Below are 21,326 nucleotides of genomic sequence, written 5' to 3'. Positions count from 1 at the left end.
AACGATTAACACATTTCTATATGTATTGTAAGCATGCAATACAACTGATAATATGTTGCGCTTATTTATCGGGTGTACTGACATTTTTGCGCGTTTAACGGCTGAAATCTAACGTAGTTTGTGCCCTTCAGAATGAAAAGAGTTTGCATTTACCTTTTTAATAAAAGGCGAGCTTTTAAGCCTGAGAAATCACCCCGTAAATGCACATGTTTAATTGCACATGTTAATATGTATGGTTACACAGTATTAAAAGACACTCAACAATTACACAGTATTAAAAGGCAGTCAACAATTAACGTCATTTACCTTCATTCCCGCGTTTGACTTGTGCTGTAAATCTCTTCCTCGTTTTCAGTTCACGTGATTACGTAGGAGGCATAATACGTAATGACGCAATACGTGACTCCGCCTCCTCCATTAGAGTATATGGACAAAAAACAGGTTCCAGTTATGACCATTACGCGAAGAATTTCGAAATGAAACCTGCCTAACTTTTGTAAGTAAGCTGTAAGGAATGAGCCTGCCAAATTTCAGCCTTCTACCTACACGGGAAGTTGGAGAATTAGTGATGAGTGAGTCAGTCAAACAAGTTCCAGTTATGACCATTACGCTTAAAATTTCGAAATGAAACCTGCCTAACTTTTGTAAGTAAGCTGTAAGGAATGAGCCTGCCAAATTTCAGCCTTCTACCTACACGGGAAGTTGGAGAATTAGTGATGAGTCAGTCAGTCAGTCAGTGAGGGCTTTGCCTTTTATTAGTATAGATATATGTATATGTGGATGTGTGTATGTATGTATATATATGTATATGTAGATATGTATATATGTTTATGTATATATATGGTTACATAACCTCTTTAACACACTACTTCTCCGCTGCAAAGCGTGGGTATTTTGCTATATGTATATATATATATATGTGTGTCTGTATGTGTATATATATATATATTTATCTATAATAATAAAAGGCAAAGCCCTCACTGACTGACTGACTGACTCACTCACTGACTGACTGACTCACTCATCACTAATTCTACAACTTCCCGTGTAGGTGGAAGGCTGAAATTTGGCAGGCTCATTCCTTACAGCTTACTTACAAAAGTTAGGCAGGTTTCATTTCGAAATTATACGCGTAATGGTCATAACTGGAACATATTTTTTGTCCATACACTGTAATGGAGGAGGCGGAGTCACGTATCGCGTCATCACGCCTCCTACGTAATGACGTGAAGTAAAAACAAGGAAGAGATTTACAGCACGAGTCAAACGCGGGAACGAAGGTAAATGACGTTAATTTTTGACTGTCTTTTAATACTGTGTAAGCATACATATTAACACATGTACAATTAAACGTGTGCATTTACGGGGTGAGTTCTCAGGCTTAAAAGCTCGCCTTTTATCAAACGCGGGGAACAAAGGTAACTGACGTTGTTCACTGTCTTTTAATACTGTGTAACCATACATATTAACACATGTGCAATTAAACGTGTGCATTTACGGGGTGATTTCTCAGGCTTAAAAGCTCGCCTTTTACTAAAAAGGTAAATGCTAAACTATTTTCAATCAGTTTAATGAAACGCTCCCGTTAAGGATTGCAATAACATATTCGCGAGATAAAAGAACGAAGTAGGGGGAAATGACGTAAGAGCCGCAAACAGCGAAGAGCAAAAAATTAATGAAACAATTGAGAAGGGAGCGAGTGAAGCATTCAAGCATGTTCATAAGGGAAACAAAGCACGGTGTAAAACGTAACTTTAAATTAAGTTTATAGAAACGCTCCCCCTGCGGATTGCAATAACATATTCGCCAGATAAAAGTTTAATGAGAAGACACGAGGTATAAACGAACCACACACCGTGGCGCAACGTTAGGGGCAACAGTTTCAACCATTCTATGATCTGCTTCTCGCAACTGAAAGACGGCACATGGCGGATGTTAGCCGACTTGCTGACCGCAACATTAGGGGCTTCAACTCTGGCGCTGACGCCACATCTCAGTGCCAACACTTTCCACACTCTACTTAAAAGACACGCCCTCCTCACTGGACAGTTACAAAGACCAATCAAACTAACGATGACATCAAGTATTACCCAATCAAAAGTAGGAAAGGAGGCATCTTCATAAAATGCGTGTGGGATGATTTGCATGAGACGCTGCTTTAAAAAAAATGATAAAAAAAATACGGGACAAATCCCGTCCAGTATTGATTCAAAACGGGACGCGCAATTTCATTCTCAAATGCGGCACGATTCCGTATTTTAAAGGATGGGTGGCAACCCTACAGTGCCAGGTAACCACCCATACAATCAGATTGTGATTCAGACTAGGAATGCAATGAATGTAATTACCCCGATCTACATACAAGGCGAAAGTCTTGCAACATTCAAAGATGATGGTTTCGGATAAGTACACCTTACAACATAAAAGAGCTTATGAAGCCTTGAACCGAAAAAAGCAACATGTCAGAGATCGTAAAAAAAAAAATAGGAGGTAATGTCGTTTTACTCGCTGTAGATTTTATTCAAACATTACCAGTTATTCCACGAGGGAGACCAGCAGATGAACTCAACGCGTGTTTAAAATCCATGCTTCTCCCACGCTCGGTTATATGTCGCGTGTTCTCGGGTAGGTACACCAAAAAATGTATACATTTAAGCATGTAATGGACAAACAAAAAATGAGGTATACCCGAGGGCACTGCAGTAGTACTTAATCTAACTTTACTTCTTAAATGTTAATGTTTTACTGTTTAATAATTTATACGCTTCTTATATGTTGTTCAAATTCTTTTATCAAAATACCAGTGACAGCGCAAGGCACGATAACATGGAGTGAATACACCATACGCATCTGCCCACGGCCGCCCTGGTGTGCGCAGATACGAGTTGATTCTACAATAAAATAAAATAAACATAAAAAGAGTAATACAATCATCACCCATAAGCGGATAGTAGACGTGACGTACTATATGTGTACCAGATTTCAAGTCAATAGGTGAAACGGTTTGCGAGCTACAGGTGATTTAAAATCCTGGACACACACACAAATTGCCACGGTAGCAAATTACAGAAGAAGATTTTACTGTTTAATAATTTATATTTATATAAAATGTGCTTCTTATATATTACTTCATATTCTCATATGATAATGATGTTAATATTTATATTGATTTCTATGTTATTGAAACTGCATGTATGTGTGTATATGTATATATATATATATATATATATATATATATATATATATATATATATATATATATATATATACTAGCAAATACCCGCGCTTCGCAGCAGAGAAGTAGTGTGTTAAAGAGGTTATGAAAAAAAAAAGGAAACATTTTAAAAATAACGTAACATGATTGTCAATGTAATTGTGTTGTCATTGTTATAAGTGTTGCTGTCTTTTATATATATATATATATATATATATATATATATATATATATATATATATATATATATATATATATATATATAATATACACACACACACATAAACATTTATATACATATATATACATATCTACATATACACATATCTACATATATATACACACATACATAAACACACACATAAGACTTATTGACTGAAACGGGCTTTCACGAAAACAGTTATGGCTTTGCTACAGGATACACCCTCCACAAGTTAACCAAGTAAAAATAAAATATATGTTTCTGTTTTATTTAAACCTTTTAAGTTCATATGCATAGCCCCATTTGGCTGTTTAATTTTTTTTTTTCTTTCTTCAGTAATATATATATATATATATATATATATATATATATATATATATATATGTGTGAATGTATGTATGTATATATCTATGTCTATATATATATATATATATGTAGATATGTAAATTTGTATATGTATATATATGTTTTATGTGGATGTGTATATACGTATGTATATGTAGATATGTGTATATGTAGATATGTATATATATATGTTTATGTATATATATGTTTATGTGTGTGTGTGTGCATATTATATATATAAAAGACAGCAACACTCATAACAATGACAACACAATTACATTGACAATCATGTTACGTTATTTTTAAAATGTTTCCTTTTTTTTTCATAACCTCTTTAACACATTACTTCTCCGCTGCGAAGCGCGGCTATTTTGCTAGTATATATATATATGTGTGTATGTATGTATGTGTGTATATGTATGTGTATATATATATGTTGATATATGTATATATATGTGGATGTCTATATGTGTGTATATATATATATATATATATATATATATATATATATATGTATATATGTAGATATGTGTATATGTAGATATGTATATAAGTATATATGTTTATGTATATATATGTTTACATAACCTCTTTAACACACTACTTCTCTGCTGCGAAGCGCGGGTATTTTGCTAGTATAATATACAGTTAGGTCCATAAATATTTGGACAGAGACAACTTTTTTCTAATTTTGGTTCTGTACATTACCACAATGAATTTTAAATGAAACAACGCAGATGCAGTTGAAGTGCAGACTTTCAGCTTTAATACAGTGGGGTGAACAAAACGATTGCATAAAAATGTGAGGCAACTAAAGCATTTTTTGAACACAATCCCTTCGTTTCAGGGGCTCAAAAGTAATTGGACAATTGACTCAAAGGCTATCTCATGGGCAGGTGTGGGCAAGTCCGTCGTTATGTCATTATCAATTAAGCAGACAAAAGGCCTGGAGTTGATTTGAGGTGTGGTGCTTGCATGTGGAAGATTTTGCTGTGGACAGATAACATGCAGTCAAAAGAGCTCTTCATGCAGGTAAAAGAAGCCATCCTTAAGCTGCGAAAACAGAAAAAACCCATCTGAGAAATTGCTACAATATTACGAATGGCAAAATCTACAGTTTGGTACATCCTGAGAAAGAAAGCAAGCACTGGTGAACTCAGCAACGCAAAAAGACCTGGAAGTCCACAGAAGACAACAGTGGTGGATGATCACAGAATCATTTCCATGGTGAAGAGAAACCCCTTCACAACAGCCAACCAAGTGAACAACACTCTCCAGGGGGTAGGTGTATCAATATCTAAGTCTACCATAAAGAGAAGACTGCATGAAAGTAAATACAGAAGGTGCACTGCAAGGTGCAAGCCACTCATAAGCCTCAAGAATAGAAAGGCTACATTGGACTTTGCTAAACAACATCTAAAAAAGCCAGCACAGTTCTGGAAAAACATTCTTTGGACAGATGAAACCAAGATCAACCTCTATCAGAATGATGGCAACAAAAAAGTGGAGAAGGCGTGGAACAGCTCATTATCCAAAGCATCCATATTACTAACCGAAAGTTATGGACGCAGGGCGCATTGAAGCGCATGCGCACTGCAACAAGCCCGCCCATAGCTAACGACACAGCCACAGAAAACATGCCTGCTAGACAAATGAAGCGCACGAAACACCTCCCAGGCAAAGGCTCAAAAACGAAACAGCTCAACTAACGGAAATACAAATCCGAGCCCATAGCTAACAACACCGCCACGGAGATAACAAAAACAAATATCTATATATGTATGTATGTGTGTGTGTGTGTGTGTGTGTATATATATATATATATATATATATATATATATATATATATATATATATATACAGTAATCCCTTCTCCATCGCGGGGGTTGCGTTCCAGAGCCACCCGCGAAATAAGAAAATCCGCGAAGTAGAAACCATATGTTTATATGGTTATTTTTATATTGTCATGCTTGGGTCACAGATTTGCGCAGAAACACAGGAGGTTGTAGAGAGACAGGAACGTTATTCAAACACTGCAAACAAACATTTGTCTCTTTTTCAAAAGTTTAAACTGTGCTCCATGACAAGACAGAGATGACAGTTCTGTCTCACAATTAAAAGAATGCAAACATATCTTCCTCTTCAAAGGAGTGCGTGTCAGGAGCACAGAATGTCACATAGATAGAGAAAACAATCTCTAGCAAACAAATCAATATAGGCTGTTTGGCTTTTAAGTATGCGAAGCACCGCGGCACAAAGCTGTTGAAGGCGGCAGCTCACACCCCCTCCGTCAGGAGCAGAGAGAGAGAGAGACAGAGTTTGTTTTTCAGTCAAAAATCAATACGTGCCCTTCGAGCTTTTAAGTATGCGAAGCATCGTGCAGCATGTCGTTTCAGGAAGCAGCTGCACAAAAGATAGCAACGTGAAGATAATCTTTCAGCATTTTTAGACGAGCGTCCGTATCGTCTAGGTGTGCGAACAGCCCCCCTGTTCAATCCCCATACGTCAGGATCACAGATAGTCAGCGCAAGAGAGAGAGAAAAGTAAGCAATCTAGCTTCTCAGCTATCTGCCAATAGCGTCCCTTGTATGAAATCAACTGTGCAAACCAACTGAGGAAGCATGTACCAGAAATTAAAAGACCCATTTTCCGCAGAAATCCGCGAACCAGCAAAAAATCCGCGATATATATTTAAATATGCTTACATATAAAATCCGCGATGGAGTGAAGCCGCGAAGCACGATATAGCGAGGGATCACTACGTATGTATGTATGTATGTATATATAGTTCAAGTTCAAGCACTTTGTCATTATGTAACACAACAAAATTACTTTTTGTGACAGCCCCGAGGTGCATTTAAAGAAAAGTCAAATAATTCCAAATATGTCATATACAGTGTTAAGTGATCAAGTAACCAGAGCAAATTATTATTAGTGCTCAAAGTACAGCAGCATAAATTGTTATTGAACCTGTTAATGAATAGTACATTACATATTCTACAGTATATTGTATTACATTAGTATATTGCACATTACCATTATAGCATATTGCACATGTTAAATTAAAATGGTCTCAGACTGAGGAGATTCAGAGTTCAGAAAGTTTATAGCAGAGGGTAAAAAGCTATTTTTTAGTCTGTTTGTGCGTACACGGATTGACCTAAAGCGTCTTCCTGACAGGAGGAGCTCAAACAGAATTTCCAGGGTGAGTTTTGTCCTTCAGAATGTTTTTGGCCCTTCTTACACAGCGAGTCTGATACGAGAGTTCGAGTGATGGCAGTTCAGTCCCTATAATGGCCTCTGCTGTTTTTACGACCCGCTGCAGGGCTTCTTTAGCAGCCTTGGTGCAGCTGTTGTTCCAGGCCATCATGCAGTTAGTTAAAATGCTCACTATAGTGCATCTATAGAAATTAACCAGCAGTTTCTGGGGGAGGTCAGCTCTCCTTAGCTTCCTGAGAAAATACAGGCGTTGTTGTGCTTTGCCTAAGTTGTTGTCAGCCCAGGACAGGTCCTCTGAGATGGTGACTCCTAGAAACTTAAAGCTGGAAACTCTCTCCACAGCATCTGCATTGATTGTTATCGGACTGTGATTGGTCTTTTTATTGGTCCTGAAGTCCAGAATAACTTCTTTGGTCTTTTTGGTATTTAAGACCAGGTTGTTGGTGTTGCACCATTCTGTCAGATTCTGAACCTCTTCCCTATATGCAGCTTCACTGTTGTCTGTCTGTATGTATGTATGTATGTATGTATATATATATATATATATATATATATATATATATATGTATATATATGTATATGTGTATGTATGTATGTATATGTGTATATATGTATGTATATATGTATGTATATGTGTATATGTATGAGTATATATATGTGTATATACAGTACTGTGCAAAAGTTTTAGGCAGGTGTGAAAAAATGCTGTAAACAAAGAATGCTTTCAGAAATATAAATGATTGTTTATTGTTATCAGTTTACAAAATGCAAAGTGAGCGAACAAAAGAAAAATCTAAATCAAGTCAATATTTGGTGTTACTACCTTTTGCCTTCAAACCAGCATCAATTCTTATAGGTACACTTGCACAAAGTCAGGGATTTTGTAGGATTATAGTCAGGTGTATGATCAACCAATTATACCAAACAGGTGCTAATGATCATCAATGTCACACGTAGGTTGAAACATAGTCATTAACTGAAACAGAAACCGCTGTGTAGGAGGCTTAAAACTGGGTGAGGAACAGCCAAACTCTGCTACCAAGGTGAGTGTTGTGGAAGACAGTTTCATGTTATGGCAAGATTGAGCACAGCAACAAGACACAAGGTAGTTAGACTGCATCAGCAAGGTCTCTCCCAGACAAAGATTTCAAAGCAGACTGGGGTTTCAAGATGTGCTGTTCAAGCTCTTTTGAAGAAGCACAAAGAAACGGGCAACGTTGAGGATCGTAGACGCAGTGGGTGGCCAAGGAAACTTAGTGCAGCAGATGAAAGACACATCAAGCTTTTTACCCTTTGAAATCGGAAGATGTCCAGCAGTGCCATCAGTTCAGAACTGGCAGAAACCAGTGGGACCCAGGTACACCCATCTACTGTCCGGAGAAGTCTGGCCAGAAGTGGTCTTCATGGAAGAGTTGCAGCCAAAAAGCCATACCTCCGACGTGGAAACAAGGCTAAGCGACTCAAGTATGCACGAAAACATAGGAACTGGGGTGCAGAAAAATAGCAGCAGGTGCTCTGGACTGATGAGTCAAAATTTGAAATATTTGGCTGTAGCAGAAGGCAGTTTGTTCGTCGAAGGGATGGAGAGCGGTACAATAATGAGTGTCTGCAGGCAACAGTGAAGCATGGTGGAGGTTCCTTGAATGTTTGGGGCTGTATTTCTGCAAATGGAGTTGGAGATTTGGTCAGGATTAATGGTGTTCTCAATGCTGAGAAATACAGGCAGATACTTATCCATCATGCAATACCATCAGGGAGGCGTATGATTGGCCCCAAATTTATTCTGCAGCAGGACAACAACTCCAAACATACAGCCAAAGTCATTAAGAACTACTTCAGCGTAAAGAAGAACAAGAAGTCCCGGAAGTGATGGTATGGCCCCCACAGAGCCCTGATCTCATCATCATCGAGTGTGTCTGGGATTACATGAAGAGACAGCAGGATGTGAGGAAGCCTACATCCACAGAAGGTCTGTGGTTAGTTCTCCAAGATGTTTGGAACAACCTACCAGCCGAGTTCCTTCAAAAACTGTGTGCAAGTGTACCTAGAAGAACTGATGCTGTTTTGAAGGCAAAGGATGGTCACACCAAATATTGATTTGATTTAGATTTCTCTATTGTTCATTCACTGCATTTTGTTGATTGATTGAAAATAAATGATTAACACTTCCATTTTTGAAGGCATTCTTTGTTTACAGCATTTTTTCACACCTGCCTAAAACTTTTGCACAGTACTATGTGTATGTGTGTGTGTGTATATATATATATATATATATATATATATATATATATATATATATATATATATATATATATATAATAGTGAAAGGCACTATATAGTGCCTGACCCGGCACAGACTGAGGCAGAGGCACGTGCTTAAATAAAACACACTTTTATTTTTCTTCAGCCATGGGGCACGCCTTCCCCTTGTCCCACAGGCCCAACACAGTCCCAAAAGCACTTAAATATAGCACACCAAACAACACTTTCCTTCCACTTTGGCACTACCACTCCTCCCAGGCAACCTCGTCCTCTTCCTCTCAATTCTGGCTCTCGATTGGTGGTGGCTGGCCTTTTTTATACCCTACCCGGAAGCATTCCAGGTGCTTGATCACCTGGCCTTAATTGCATTTACTGGTGGGGCTGAAGATTTGACCAGCCGGGCTGCAGGCTCCATGCAGCTCCCCCTGGCGGCCATCCGAGCCCCCAGCCAGGCTTTGGAGGACTCCATCTCCCATGGAGCCATGCGCCAGGTTGGGGAATCATCGTCTGCCAGGGAGGCTGCCACCAAGCGTCTCGGGGGAGGTATTGAGCTGTCCATGGTAGCTCCCCCAGAACAGATGCAGTAGGGGCATCCCTGCCGGGCATGGTACCCGGCTGTCCATTACTATATATATATATATATATATATATATATATATATATATACACACATATAAAATCCAATGTATGTCTGTCCACTTTTCACAAGAGAACTACTTAACAAATTTGGATCGGGTTTTTTCCTAGAATTTGCTTGAATATTCCGGTTGATTTTGCAACTTCCATCATCGCGCTAATATCATAGTTCGATTGCGGTACCAATTTATTTGTGCAAATCCAAGACTGGCTGTAGGCCGAGGAGAGGGGGAAAGTGCAACGTCGGGAGTGGGGAGCTGGGCGGGGCCCTCCTCACTCACGCACCAGCCTTCGTTTGAGTCAGTCTACTTCTCTCCACGTTTTGGAGCGTACCTTGCCTCCGCTTAGCTAACGATACCTGTTTGTCCAACAGACATTATCATCTAGAGATTGATGAGGAGTAGCATTTGACGTTTTTGAGAGAGAGATCAGGGCTACGTGTGTTTTAGAGTATAGCTGCTGATTGCCAGAGCTATCACAGCCACGTTTCTCACCACACTGGGGACGTGGCAATGTCTGTTGATTTTTAAAGTTTGTTCTGTTTCATTACTACGTGGGTGCAGCCGCTGGGGACAGCTAGTTTTATTTAGTAGGTTCATAAGGCCATGTTATTCTGTGTAATACCTATTGCTACTTCTGAAGCACCCTTTTACTTTGAAGGGTGTTCTGACCAATACATCACAGAGTGTTTTGGAGCAGCAATGTAGATCCTACATCTTAATGTGTGAATTTCCCCTTGGGATTAATAAAGTATCTATCTGTCTGTCTGTCTCTGTCTCACTCACTCACTCAGATCCTGACACCGTGGTTCATTTAACCATGGTCTTTTTTTTTCTCTTTAACTTAAATATTCATTTTTTTCTTCCTGAAAGCCTATTTCTCTACAGCTTAAAATATGCGTGTTTTGGGGGAGAGTACATTTAATATTTTTCTGAATTATTTTGAAGTGAATAGTTTGTTTTATTTATTCATTTATTTTTTATTTTTGCAGCTCGTGGCTGCAATAGAATATTTACATAGTAAGAGAATCTTGCACAGAGATATCAAAGATGAAAACATCATCATCAACAATGAATTTCATATAAAATTGATAGACTTTGGATCTGCTACATTTCTGGAACCAGGAAAATTATTCTATACCTTTTGTGGAACTCTTGAATATTGCTCACCAGAAGTGCTCCTGGGAAATCCGTAAGTGTGTTTTTGCACATGTCTCTTGGTCAGTCTCAGTCATTCTATTTTTCTGTAGTTTGTTTAGACTGTATTTTCAGTATATGAAGTGTAATTAAGTGTGCATGCTATCTACTGCTTGCAGGTTTCCAGCTTGTGAGATCAGATCATCTCATTTCAGTTTATTCTTGTATTGAGTACTTCTTTTAAAAATTCCAATGCACTACACATTTTTATGAGTAGAGTCTTATTAAAACAAACATGCAAAACGTAGATTCATACTGAACAAATAAAAAACAGTATTCATGTAGAAGTACAGTATATTCTACTGTATAGAGATTTAAATAAACGGCTTAATTTATTTTCTTATGATATTTTTGTTGCTACATTCATCTATTTTCTTTCCAATCAAATCTAAGCTTTTTAAAATAATGAATTAATTTTTCAATGGTAAATGCCTTACAAACTGATGGCCTGTTAATGCAGTGGTTAGTGCTGCTCCCTCACACCTTCAGAGTCCTGGGTTTAATTCCAACCTTGACACTGTCTTTGTGGAATTTGCTTCCCCCTGGGATCTTCCACACTGCCTCAACCACCTCTAAAAACACTCCTGCAAAAACTAATGTGCATGTAGAAAAGAACTGAAAATCTCATACTGATCTTTAAAGTATTTTGACACTCTTGATATATTGTTTACACATGTCTTAAACAACTATTATCATAACCTGATAATTTCTGTATTATCTATTTATTTATTTTATTGCATATCAATTGACTACAGTAATCCCTCCTCCATCGCGGGGGTTGCGTTCCAGAGCCACCCGCGAAATAAGAAAATCCGCGAAGTAGAAACCATATGTTTATATGGTTATTTTTATATTGTCATGCTTGGGTCACAGATTTGCGCAGAAACACAGGAGGTTGTAGAGAGACAGGAACGTTATTCAAACACTGCAAACAAACATTTGTCTCTTTTTCAAAAGTTTAAACTGTGCTCCATGACAAGACAGAGATCACAGTTCTGTCTCACAATTAAAAGAATGCAAACATATCTTCCTCTTCAAAGGAGTGCGCGTCAGGAGCACAGAATGTCAGAAAGACAGAGGAAAGCAAACAAATCAATAGGGCTGTTTGGCTTTTAAGTATGCGAAGCACCTTGGCACAAAGCTGTTGAAGGCGGCAGCTCACACCCCCTCCGTCAGGAGCAGACAGAGAGAGAGAGACAGAGAAAAACAAACAAGCAAAAATCAATACGTGCCCTTCGAGCTTTTAAGTATGCGAAGCACCGTGCAGCATGTCGCTTCAGGAAGCAGCTGCACAGAAGGTAGCAACGTGAAGATAATCTTTCAGCATTTTTAGACGAGCGTTCCGTATCGTCTAGGTGTGCAAACAGCCCCCCTGCTCAATCCCCCTACGTCAGGATCAGAGAAAGTCAGCGCAAGAGAGAGAGAGAGAGAGAAAAGTAAGTTGGGTTTCTTCTCAGCCATCTGCCAATAGCGTCCCTTGTATGAAATCAACTGGGCAAACCAACTGAGGAAGCATGTACCAGAAATTAAAAGACCCATTGTCCGCAGAAATCCGCGAACCAGCAAAAAATCCGCGATATATATTTAAATATGCTTACATATAAAATCCGCGATAGAGTGAAGCCGCGAAGCGCGATATAGCGAGGGATCACTGTATATTTATGTATCTAGATTGCAAATACCATACATTGCATCAGTGTTCATATTGCTTACTACATGTCAATATTGCTATTTCTTTGTCTTGTCTTTGCACAATGTCTTGTCGTTTGTGTTTTAATTTTAAATTTTATTTTTAATATTTGCACTTCATGTTGTTACACTGTGGACCCTGAGCTTCGCAATTTTGTCTATCTGTATACTTGTATATGGTTGAGATGACAATAAAGTTCACTTTGACTTTGCTTCCTTGGGTTTCTACAAGTGTAGTGTGTGAGTGAGCTCTGTGATGGTCTAGCACAAGGTGTGATTCCTGTCTTGCGCTTTGTGTATAGTTTTAATGTACTTTTATATTACAAAACAAATGCATATACCAGAAACTAAATGAACAGGATGAAGTGATGTAGATTCTAAACCAGATTTTGTGTTTTTTCTATTCCATTGGTTTCACCAAATGGTGATATTGTGATGATAAACTAAATTATGCATGTTATGTGTTTTTAACTCTTTTTTTTCCATATAGGTATGAGGGGCCAGAACTTGAAATGTGGTCCCTTGGTGTTGCTCTGTTTACTCTTGTATTTGGAGAGAATCCTTTCTGTGAACTGGAAGAGACACTTGCAGCAGAGATTAAACTACCCTTTGAGGTTTCCACAGGTGTGAGAAAATGAGTAACTTTATTTTAAAAACCTTGCCTTCTCAATCTGTAATGGTCTTGAGGTGAAGACATTTGGCCAATCAGTTTCCAAATTTCAATTTTTTTATTTTTTTTTTTTTGTGGCAGGGTCGGGACAAACAACAATTTGCAAAACTTTCTTCATGTAGAATTCCTATGTATTCGCTATGACATAATAAATGTTTAGTCTTACTGTCTGGACTGATCTACCTTAGCTTCTTGGTTGGCATTCGCTTTACAAATCTTTGTGTGATTCAAACCAGGCTAAAAGAAAAGTCAACTGTAAATAGGATTTTCTTATCAACAGATCAGAGAGGTGTCCTTTTCATAGAAGGGAGTAATGTTTGATTGAAATGACAGTATGTAATAAGTTGAAGTGGAAAATACAATAAACATAGAATTGACCATGCAGAACAGAGTTAAGACCTATATATGGTTGTGTTTCTTGCAAGATGGAAAGTTAAATTGAAATGCAAATTATTAAACATCTTTTTTTTCCTTGTTTATACAAAAAATGATTTGAAGTAGATTTCTGTCTCATGATGAGAATTCTGTGTCTTATAGAATTACATACATTGTTATGTTGCTTACTACACCCTGATCCTCAACAAAGAATGAAACTAGAACAGCTAATAGGAGCTCCCTGGTTGTCACAGCCTCTGAATCTGGCTAGTTACTCATGGGAAGAGGTGTGTCCCCCTAATTATGGTGAGTATGAAAATGTACTTGCAGAATTTATTTTTTGTATAGTTTCCAATGTGGAAAGTTTTGCCCACTTCTCCTTGTCAAGGCTGAAAAGCAATATTTTCTGCTCAGATGTGAGCATGGATGAAATATAGAAACTCATTTTGTCATTGGAATACAATGAGGCGTATCCCTTTATTATCAGTATTTATCTTTAAATTGAAGAAAAGATGTATATATAATATACTGTATATATATAATAATATAATATACATAGTTAGGTCCATAAATATTTGGACAGAGACAACCTTTTTCTAATTTTGGTTCTGTACATTACCACAATGAATTTTAAATGAAACAACTCAGATGCAGTTGAAGTGCAGACTTTCAGCTTTAATTCAGTGGGGTGAACAAAATGATTGCATAAAAATGTGAGGCAACTAAAGCATTTTTTGAACACAATCCCTTCATTTCAGGGGCTCAAAAGAATTGGACAAATTAAATAACTGGAAATAAAATGTTCATTTCTAATACTTGGTTGAAAACCCTTTGCTGGCAATGACAGCCTGAAGTCTTGAACTCATGGACATCACCAGATGCTGGGTTTCCTCCTTTTTAATGCTCTGCCAGGCTTTTACTGCAGCAGCTTTCAGTTGCTGTTTGTTTGTGGGCCTTTCTGTCTGAAGTTTAGTCTTCAACAAGTGAAATGTATGCTCATTTGGGTTAAGATCAGGTGACTGACTTGGTCATTCAAGAATTTTCCACTTCTTTGCTTTAATAAACTCCTGGGTTGCTTTGACTATATGTTTTGGGTCATTGTCCATCTGTATCATGAAACGCCGCCCAATCAATTTGACTGCAATTAGCTGGATTTGAGCAGACAGTATGTCTCTGAACACCTCAGAATTCATTCGGCTGCTTCTGTCCTGTGTCACATCATCAATAAACACTAGTGTCCCAGTGCCACTGGCAGCCATGCACGCCCAAGCCATCACACTGCCTCCACCGTGTTTTACAGATGATGTGGTATGCTTTGGATAGTGAGCTGTTCCAAACCTCCTCCATACTTTTTTCTTGCCATCGTTCTGGTAGAGGTTGATCTTGTCCATCTGTCCAAAGAATGTTTTTCCAGAACTGTGCTGGCTTTTTTAGATGTTCTTTAGCAAAGTCCAGTCTAGCCTTTCTATTCTTGAGACTTATGAGTGGCTTGCACCTTGCAGTGCACCCTCTGTATTTACTTTCATGCAGTCTTCTCTTTATGGTAGACTTGGATATCGATACGCGTACCCCCTGGAGAGTGTTGTTCATTTGGTTGGCTGTTGTGAAGGGGTTTATCTTCACCATGGAAATGATTCTGCGATCATCCACCACTGTTGTCTGTGTGTGTGTGTTTGTATGTATATATATATATATATATATATATATATATACATATACTGTCTTTTAGATACATTATTTTTTATATATAGATAAAACCAAACAAATTATGTAGTTCATTGTTTAGTAAACAAGATCTGGGGTCTTTTCCAGAAAGCACAAAATGTGATATGTGAGGCAAAAGTTGAGTATAACACTCTAATCCTGCTTTTTCGATTAGGATCAGGATGTTTTGATAAGTGCTAGATTAAATTTAGCTTGCTGATGTCATTTAATTGCACTGCCAATTTGCCTGTATGCTGGAATGTTGCTAATCTTGTCTCCATACAGTGATCTAAATATGAAGTTTCTGTTTAGTATGCCCTGAAAAACCTTTCTAAGAAATTAGATAAGTAAAAAGGGAAATACTATACTGCACATAAAGAATCATCTGAGCTATACAAGCACACTGTGTTAGTGTGAGATATATAGTATTAAATTTTTTTGTACCTCTTCTGTTTCAGATTCTTCATCTAAATGTGCCTCTGTTCTTCCAAATGTTCAGAGCAGAGGTGTCATTGTAAATGATGATAAAAGTGCCTTAAATGCAGTGACTGTCATGAATTCCAGTGAAGTTCCTGGTAAAGATGTTGACCCTGAAGAGGATGAAGAAATAGCATCATTAAGTGCATTGGAGAAGGAATTAATTAAATGTCTAGTAAATCAAGACTAAATAGCTGAATGTGATTATGGTGTACAGTTCACATAAATCGTTGTCAAGTCTCGGTTCATTTCATCATGTTGTTAAACATTTACTGAAATGTTGGGCTTTATCCAAGTTTAAGTTAATATCATCATGTTTCTTCGTGTTCTGTGTAAAATATATTCATGTTCTGTTAAATGCTACATTCTACTAAAAGTTTTAAGAATATTGTACATTTCAAAAAAGTACATTTTTATATTTTAAAATTTATAATTATGCTTTTTACAAATCTGTTATATTATGAAGATGATGTATTTTATGTTTTTCACTTTTAAAAGGAATGATTAAATTCTTCTTCATACATTTTACAAAAGTGTGGTGGTGTGATTCCCTTTTGGTATTAAAATCTTATTTTTTTTAATCATGTATTTATTGATGGAAATTTCCAATCATTATTGTGAGTGTTATAGCCATTTCCATTTGTTAAAGTTTAATGTATACAAACTTAAAAAATAAGTTTATCAAGGCCAACCAAGTAAAAATATAGAACTGAAACATTAGTTTTATCATACAGAATTACTGCATACTTCGTTCAAGTAAAAATGTAATTCTTTCATTCTTTTCAGATTATAAGCTAATTTACATTTATTTGCTTAGCAGACATCTTACAAAAGAGGTCAACATAAGTAAATATCTGACAGACATTTGGGAGCAATCTCACAATTTTTATATTGTCCATTCTGTTGTGATGTAGAGAAAAGCCAAGCAAAATGACACCTTTTATTGGCTAACTAAAAAGATTACAATATGCAAGCTTTCGAGGCAACTCAGGCTCCTTCTTTAGGCAAGATAAAATTGAATGCCTGGGAGGTATCAAGTGGTCAAATAGTGTTGGTAAGACTAACTTCACACTATTAACCTTTAATTTGTAGAGCACATCACACATAATGACTGCAATTGCTGGATCTCATTCCTTTGAGGTTATTTTCCCATTACTAGGAATTGAAAGAGATGATGGATTGCATAACTCCTTCACATCTATGTGAAGTTTCAGATCATCTATTGAGCTTTTTAAGTACCTGAAAATCAACACATTTTGTCCACCAGTCAACATTTAGTATCCTTTCTCTTTCTCCACTCTGTCCTGATATGACAAAAGCAATTAGTCAAATATGTTTTCTGCTGCCTCCCAACATTCCACGAGTCTTTCCTCTACATAAGAGGTCCAGAATGCCTATTTTCCTTCATTTTTATAAGAGTGAAAAGCTCTGCACAAAAGTTAAATTGAAAATAATATACTAACAGAAGCTATTGAGATATAACTAACATTTTACTGGGTTCTTAGTACTTTCAAATGTTAATAAGTAAAGGGTGAAATACTGATGTACTGTATATAGGAGAAAAACATTCTTGTTTACACAGATTCACAGAATTAATACTATATGGCCTAAGGTACATAATTGCAGATGAATCTACACTCAGAGTGAAAACAGATTTTCAGAAAGGTTTGCAAATTTAAAAACTGAAATCTCTTACTCATGCAAGTATTCAAAATTTTCAGTACTTTGCTGCAAAAAGGGCTTCTACAATTACAGCTTTGGGCTTTCTTGGGTACATCACTTCAAGCTTTGTACTCCTGTATTTGGGCAGTTTATCATATTCTTCCAGGTAGATCCACTCAGGCTCTGTTAGATTTGATGGAAAGTGTCTGTAAGCTTCCATCTTTAGGCGTCTTCACAATTGTTCTATGGGGTTTAAGTGTGGGCTTTGACTGGACCACTTCAGGACAATCCGAGACGTGTCCCAAAGCCACTCCAGCATTGTCTTGACTGTATTCTTTGGGTCATTGTCGTGCTGAAGGGTGAACCATCACACCAGTCAGGTTGCATGTGCTCTGGAGCAGATTTTCTTCAAGGACATCTCTTTATAAGCCACGTTCATCCCTCCCTCAGTTCTGTCCAGTCTCCCTGTCCCTGCTGCTGAGAAATCTCTCCATAGCTTGAGGCTACCACGACCATGCTACACCATGGGGAAGCTATTATTATGGTGATGAGCAATACCTGGGCATTCCCAGACATAGTGCCTGGATTTCTGCCCAAAGAAGTTTTGTCCATTGGGTTCTTGATCCCCTCTCTGACTAAGACCTTCAATGCACAGTTACTTAGTTTAGCCAGATGGCCGACCCTAGAAACAATCCTAGATTTTATAACTTTTCCCATTTCACAATCATTGAGGCTTATGTGCTCTTGTATACACTTGTAGCTTAAAAAAATGGTTTGATACCCTTGCCCTGATGTATGCCTCACTCTTTTTATCGCAGAGGTCTCTACAGAGAGTTTCTTAGACTTCATGGCTTGGTGTTTGTCCTGACACAGAGTGTGAATTTTGGGACCCATTATACACAGGCCACATCTGAAAATGGCAAATAAAACAAGATTAAAATGGGCAAAAGAACACAGACATTGGATTACTGGAAAGGTGTATTATGGTCACCATCCCAGAATCGTCCATTCTCTGTTGCAGATGACACTAGTATTTTGGTGTGTGTTTAATGAGAAAGTCAGCTGAGGACCAGTAAGGCATTTGTTTCCTCGGACTCTGATGCCCTGATCCTCTTATTCAGTTGTGCTTCTGGGCCTTCTTTCTGTCCTGGTCAGGTCTAGTTCGCCTTCTTCTCTCAAGACAGTAACTGTCACCTTTGTGTGACATCTTCATTTTTTTAGCAATCTGTCATAAGAAATAACCTTCATTCTGCAAAAAAAATTAAAATAAAATCAATAGACTGACTTTTTTCTTGAGAAAACTGATTCATTTTGGCCATTTTTGAACACAGAACTGAACTTTAGGAATGTCAGTACCTTGCAACCAAAGGGAACAGAATAACAAGTTTCAGCAGTGCTAATTACAAAGGTTTCTTAATAACCAATTGGCATAAACACAGGACTAATGGTAATGACTGGTAAGGTAAGGGAGTTTACCATTAGGACAGTGAAGAAATTTCTGCTGAAAATGGGGATTTGCAGCCATATGTGAATAATAAATTAAAAATCAGGAATTTCAAGCAGTAATAGTCATTATAAGCACAAGAATTGCCTTGTCTGTATTTTTAAAGCAATTTAACGGTATCTTGACAATAAAAGGTAACAATTTCTATCAAAAATGTGAATATTTCTGGGTGACCCCAGACTTTTGAATAGGAAAGAGACCTGGAAAGGGGTCTCTTTGAACTACCTTTCCCAAGGTTTCTTCCATTTTTTCCCCTACAAGGGTTTTTTTTTGGGAGCTTTTTCATGGCTGGGGGGCTGTCATGAGGCAGGGCCTGTTAAAGCCTATTGCGGCACTTCTTGTGTGATTTTGGGCTATACAAAAATAAATTGTATTGTGTATTGTATTGTAGTGTACGTGTTCTTGTACCTGATATTTAACTTTTATCTGTTTTCTGCAGAATTTCTCTGAATGCTAACACTTTTCTTACAGCTCGAGAATTGTGCCTAAAGTCACTTTCCAGGTAAAATGTTTAATCTAGTTAAAGGAAAGTTGACCCTGTGGTTTTTGTGGGTTTTCTTCCCACAGTCACAAAATTGTGTATGTTAGATTAGTTGCTGATTTTAAATAGGAGGAGTGTGACTGTCTATACACTCATGGGGTGTTAGTATGCCTTACATTTACGTTTAGATTTATTCTTTTCTCTGGATGTGGCTCTGTGTGACTACCATCTGTTTCCCAATGTGAAGGACTACCACTGTGGGGCACTTGTCAATGATAAAAATATCAAGCCAGCTGTAGAAGAGTGGTTGAACAAGCCATGCAAAATGTTTTATTTGAGTGGCATTGAAAAGCTTGGTGAATGTTATAAAAGATGTATTAAGTGTTCACAGGGATTTCATTCAAAAATAAATCCGGTTTGGTGTACTGATAACATAGTTGTACTAGTGCGTAACTGCATTTGTCAGGAGTTTCTAAATACCTGTAGTTGAAAATAGTACCTAGAAAGGCATTCCAGTATTAGTATGACACGTTGTACAAAAAAAAAAAACCAAAAAACTCCACAGTCCAAGTGTCTTTGTTTGAAAGGTTTTAGTGAAATTCAAAGTAAACAGTTCATATGAAAATAAGGAAAGGGGTTGATAATACACTCAGAAAAAAAGGAAACCTTTTGCCTATGGTAATTACTAGGTTACATTTCTTAAGGCTTCATACATTAGAATGTTAGACCGATGTACAGTACAATATGGTTAGAAAACTGCCTGCCCTTAAAGCTTATCTATAAATGCAAAGAATTATTATTATTATTATTATTATCTAACTTCAATCTAAGAACTATACTGTCGTCACACACAGCTAACATTAAGAACAGTCCATTAACTTGAATTCACAGGTAGTGGAACAGAATCTTACATTATCTGTGTTAAAGCTACATTATATTCATGTTCAAACTAAGCAAAAAACTAAGGTAGATTTAACATTAACTTAAATGATTTAGCTCTTACAAAGTGTTTTTCCTCATTGCTTGCTTTGACTTGAAACCTTTTAATTACCTCTCATGTAGCATTTGCAAGCTGATTGTGAAAGAGATGCAGAAAAAGACAGTGCATAAAAAACACACTCAAATGTCATTAAAATATATCTATATATGTCCAAAGGTACATATATGAATATGCATATATATTTGTATTTCTTATACATATCTGAAAAAGGGTCCATACATAATATCCCAATCTTGTAGATGTTACCATTTGGCAGAAATTCGAGTTTAGGCCACTCCTGATACGCAGTGGTCAGTGTAAGACACGGCAGCACGCAAAGGCTGCTCACCAACCCAGTTTCTTGCCAGCTTCAAAGAATTAGTGGGTCATGTCCCAGTGTGTAAAAAAAAAAAAAAAAAAAAATCTGAGGATAAGCAGCACTGAGCAACTGCACAGCTTTCAGATACTGAGATAGTCGCAACATATTTGGTGTTTAACTCAAGTTTAGAATTTCAATTGAATGGAATCATTTGATTAAAGCATTACAGTATAGAGCACTGTTGCAGGCAGTTTTGTGTTATATTTGGTAACTAAATCATCCCATTTTCTTCTTAATACAAATTTCCTTTATCATACAGTAGACAACTGGTCCTCCCAGCCTGTATTTTTGTATTTTGTTATGGACGTTGACATTTATTTTCTTTAAGAAAC

At 37.2% G+C, this 21,326-nt stretch overlaps 1 protein-coding gene across 2 annotated transcripts in view; it reads left to right on the top strand.

Moving 5' to 3' along the window:
* Positions 1-16,423, top strand: part of pask (PAS domain containing serine/threonine kinase) — a 140,903-nt gene extending 124,480 nt beyond the window's left edge. For both annotated transcript variants that reach the window (XM_051922876.1, XM_051922875.1), the window contains exons 16-19: positions 10,870-11,069; positions 13,254-13,387; positions 13,971-14,114; positions 15,971-16,423. In XM_051922876.1, coding sequence (XP_051778836.1) covers positions 10,870-11,069; positions 13,254-13,387; positions 13,971-14,114; positions 15,971-16,179 — 687 coding nt within the window. In that variant the 3' untranslated portion in view covers positions 16,180-16,423. The remainder of the gene's footprint in view (positions 1-10,869; positions 11,070-13,253; positions 13,388-13,970; positions 14,115-15,970) is intronic.
* The last annotated feature ends 4,903 nt before the right edge of the window (positions 16,424-21,326 follow it).

Source organism: Erpetoichthys calabaricus, chromosome 2 (assembly GCF_900747795.2).
Source record: "Erpetoichthys calabaricus chromosome 2, fErpCal1.3, whole genome shotgun sequence".
Classification (NCBI taxonomy): domain Eukaryota; kingdom Metazoa; phylum Chordata; class Cladistia; order Polypteriformes; family Polypteridae; genus Erpetoichthys; species Erpetoichthys calabaricus.
This window is presented reverse-complemented; position numbering and strand designations above follow the sequence as displayed.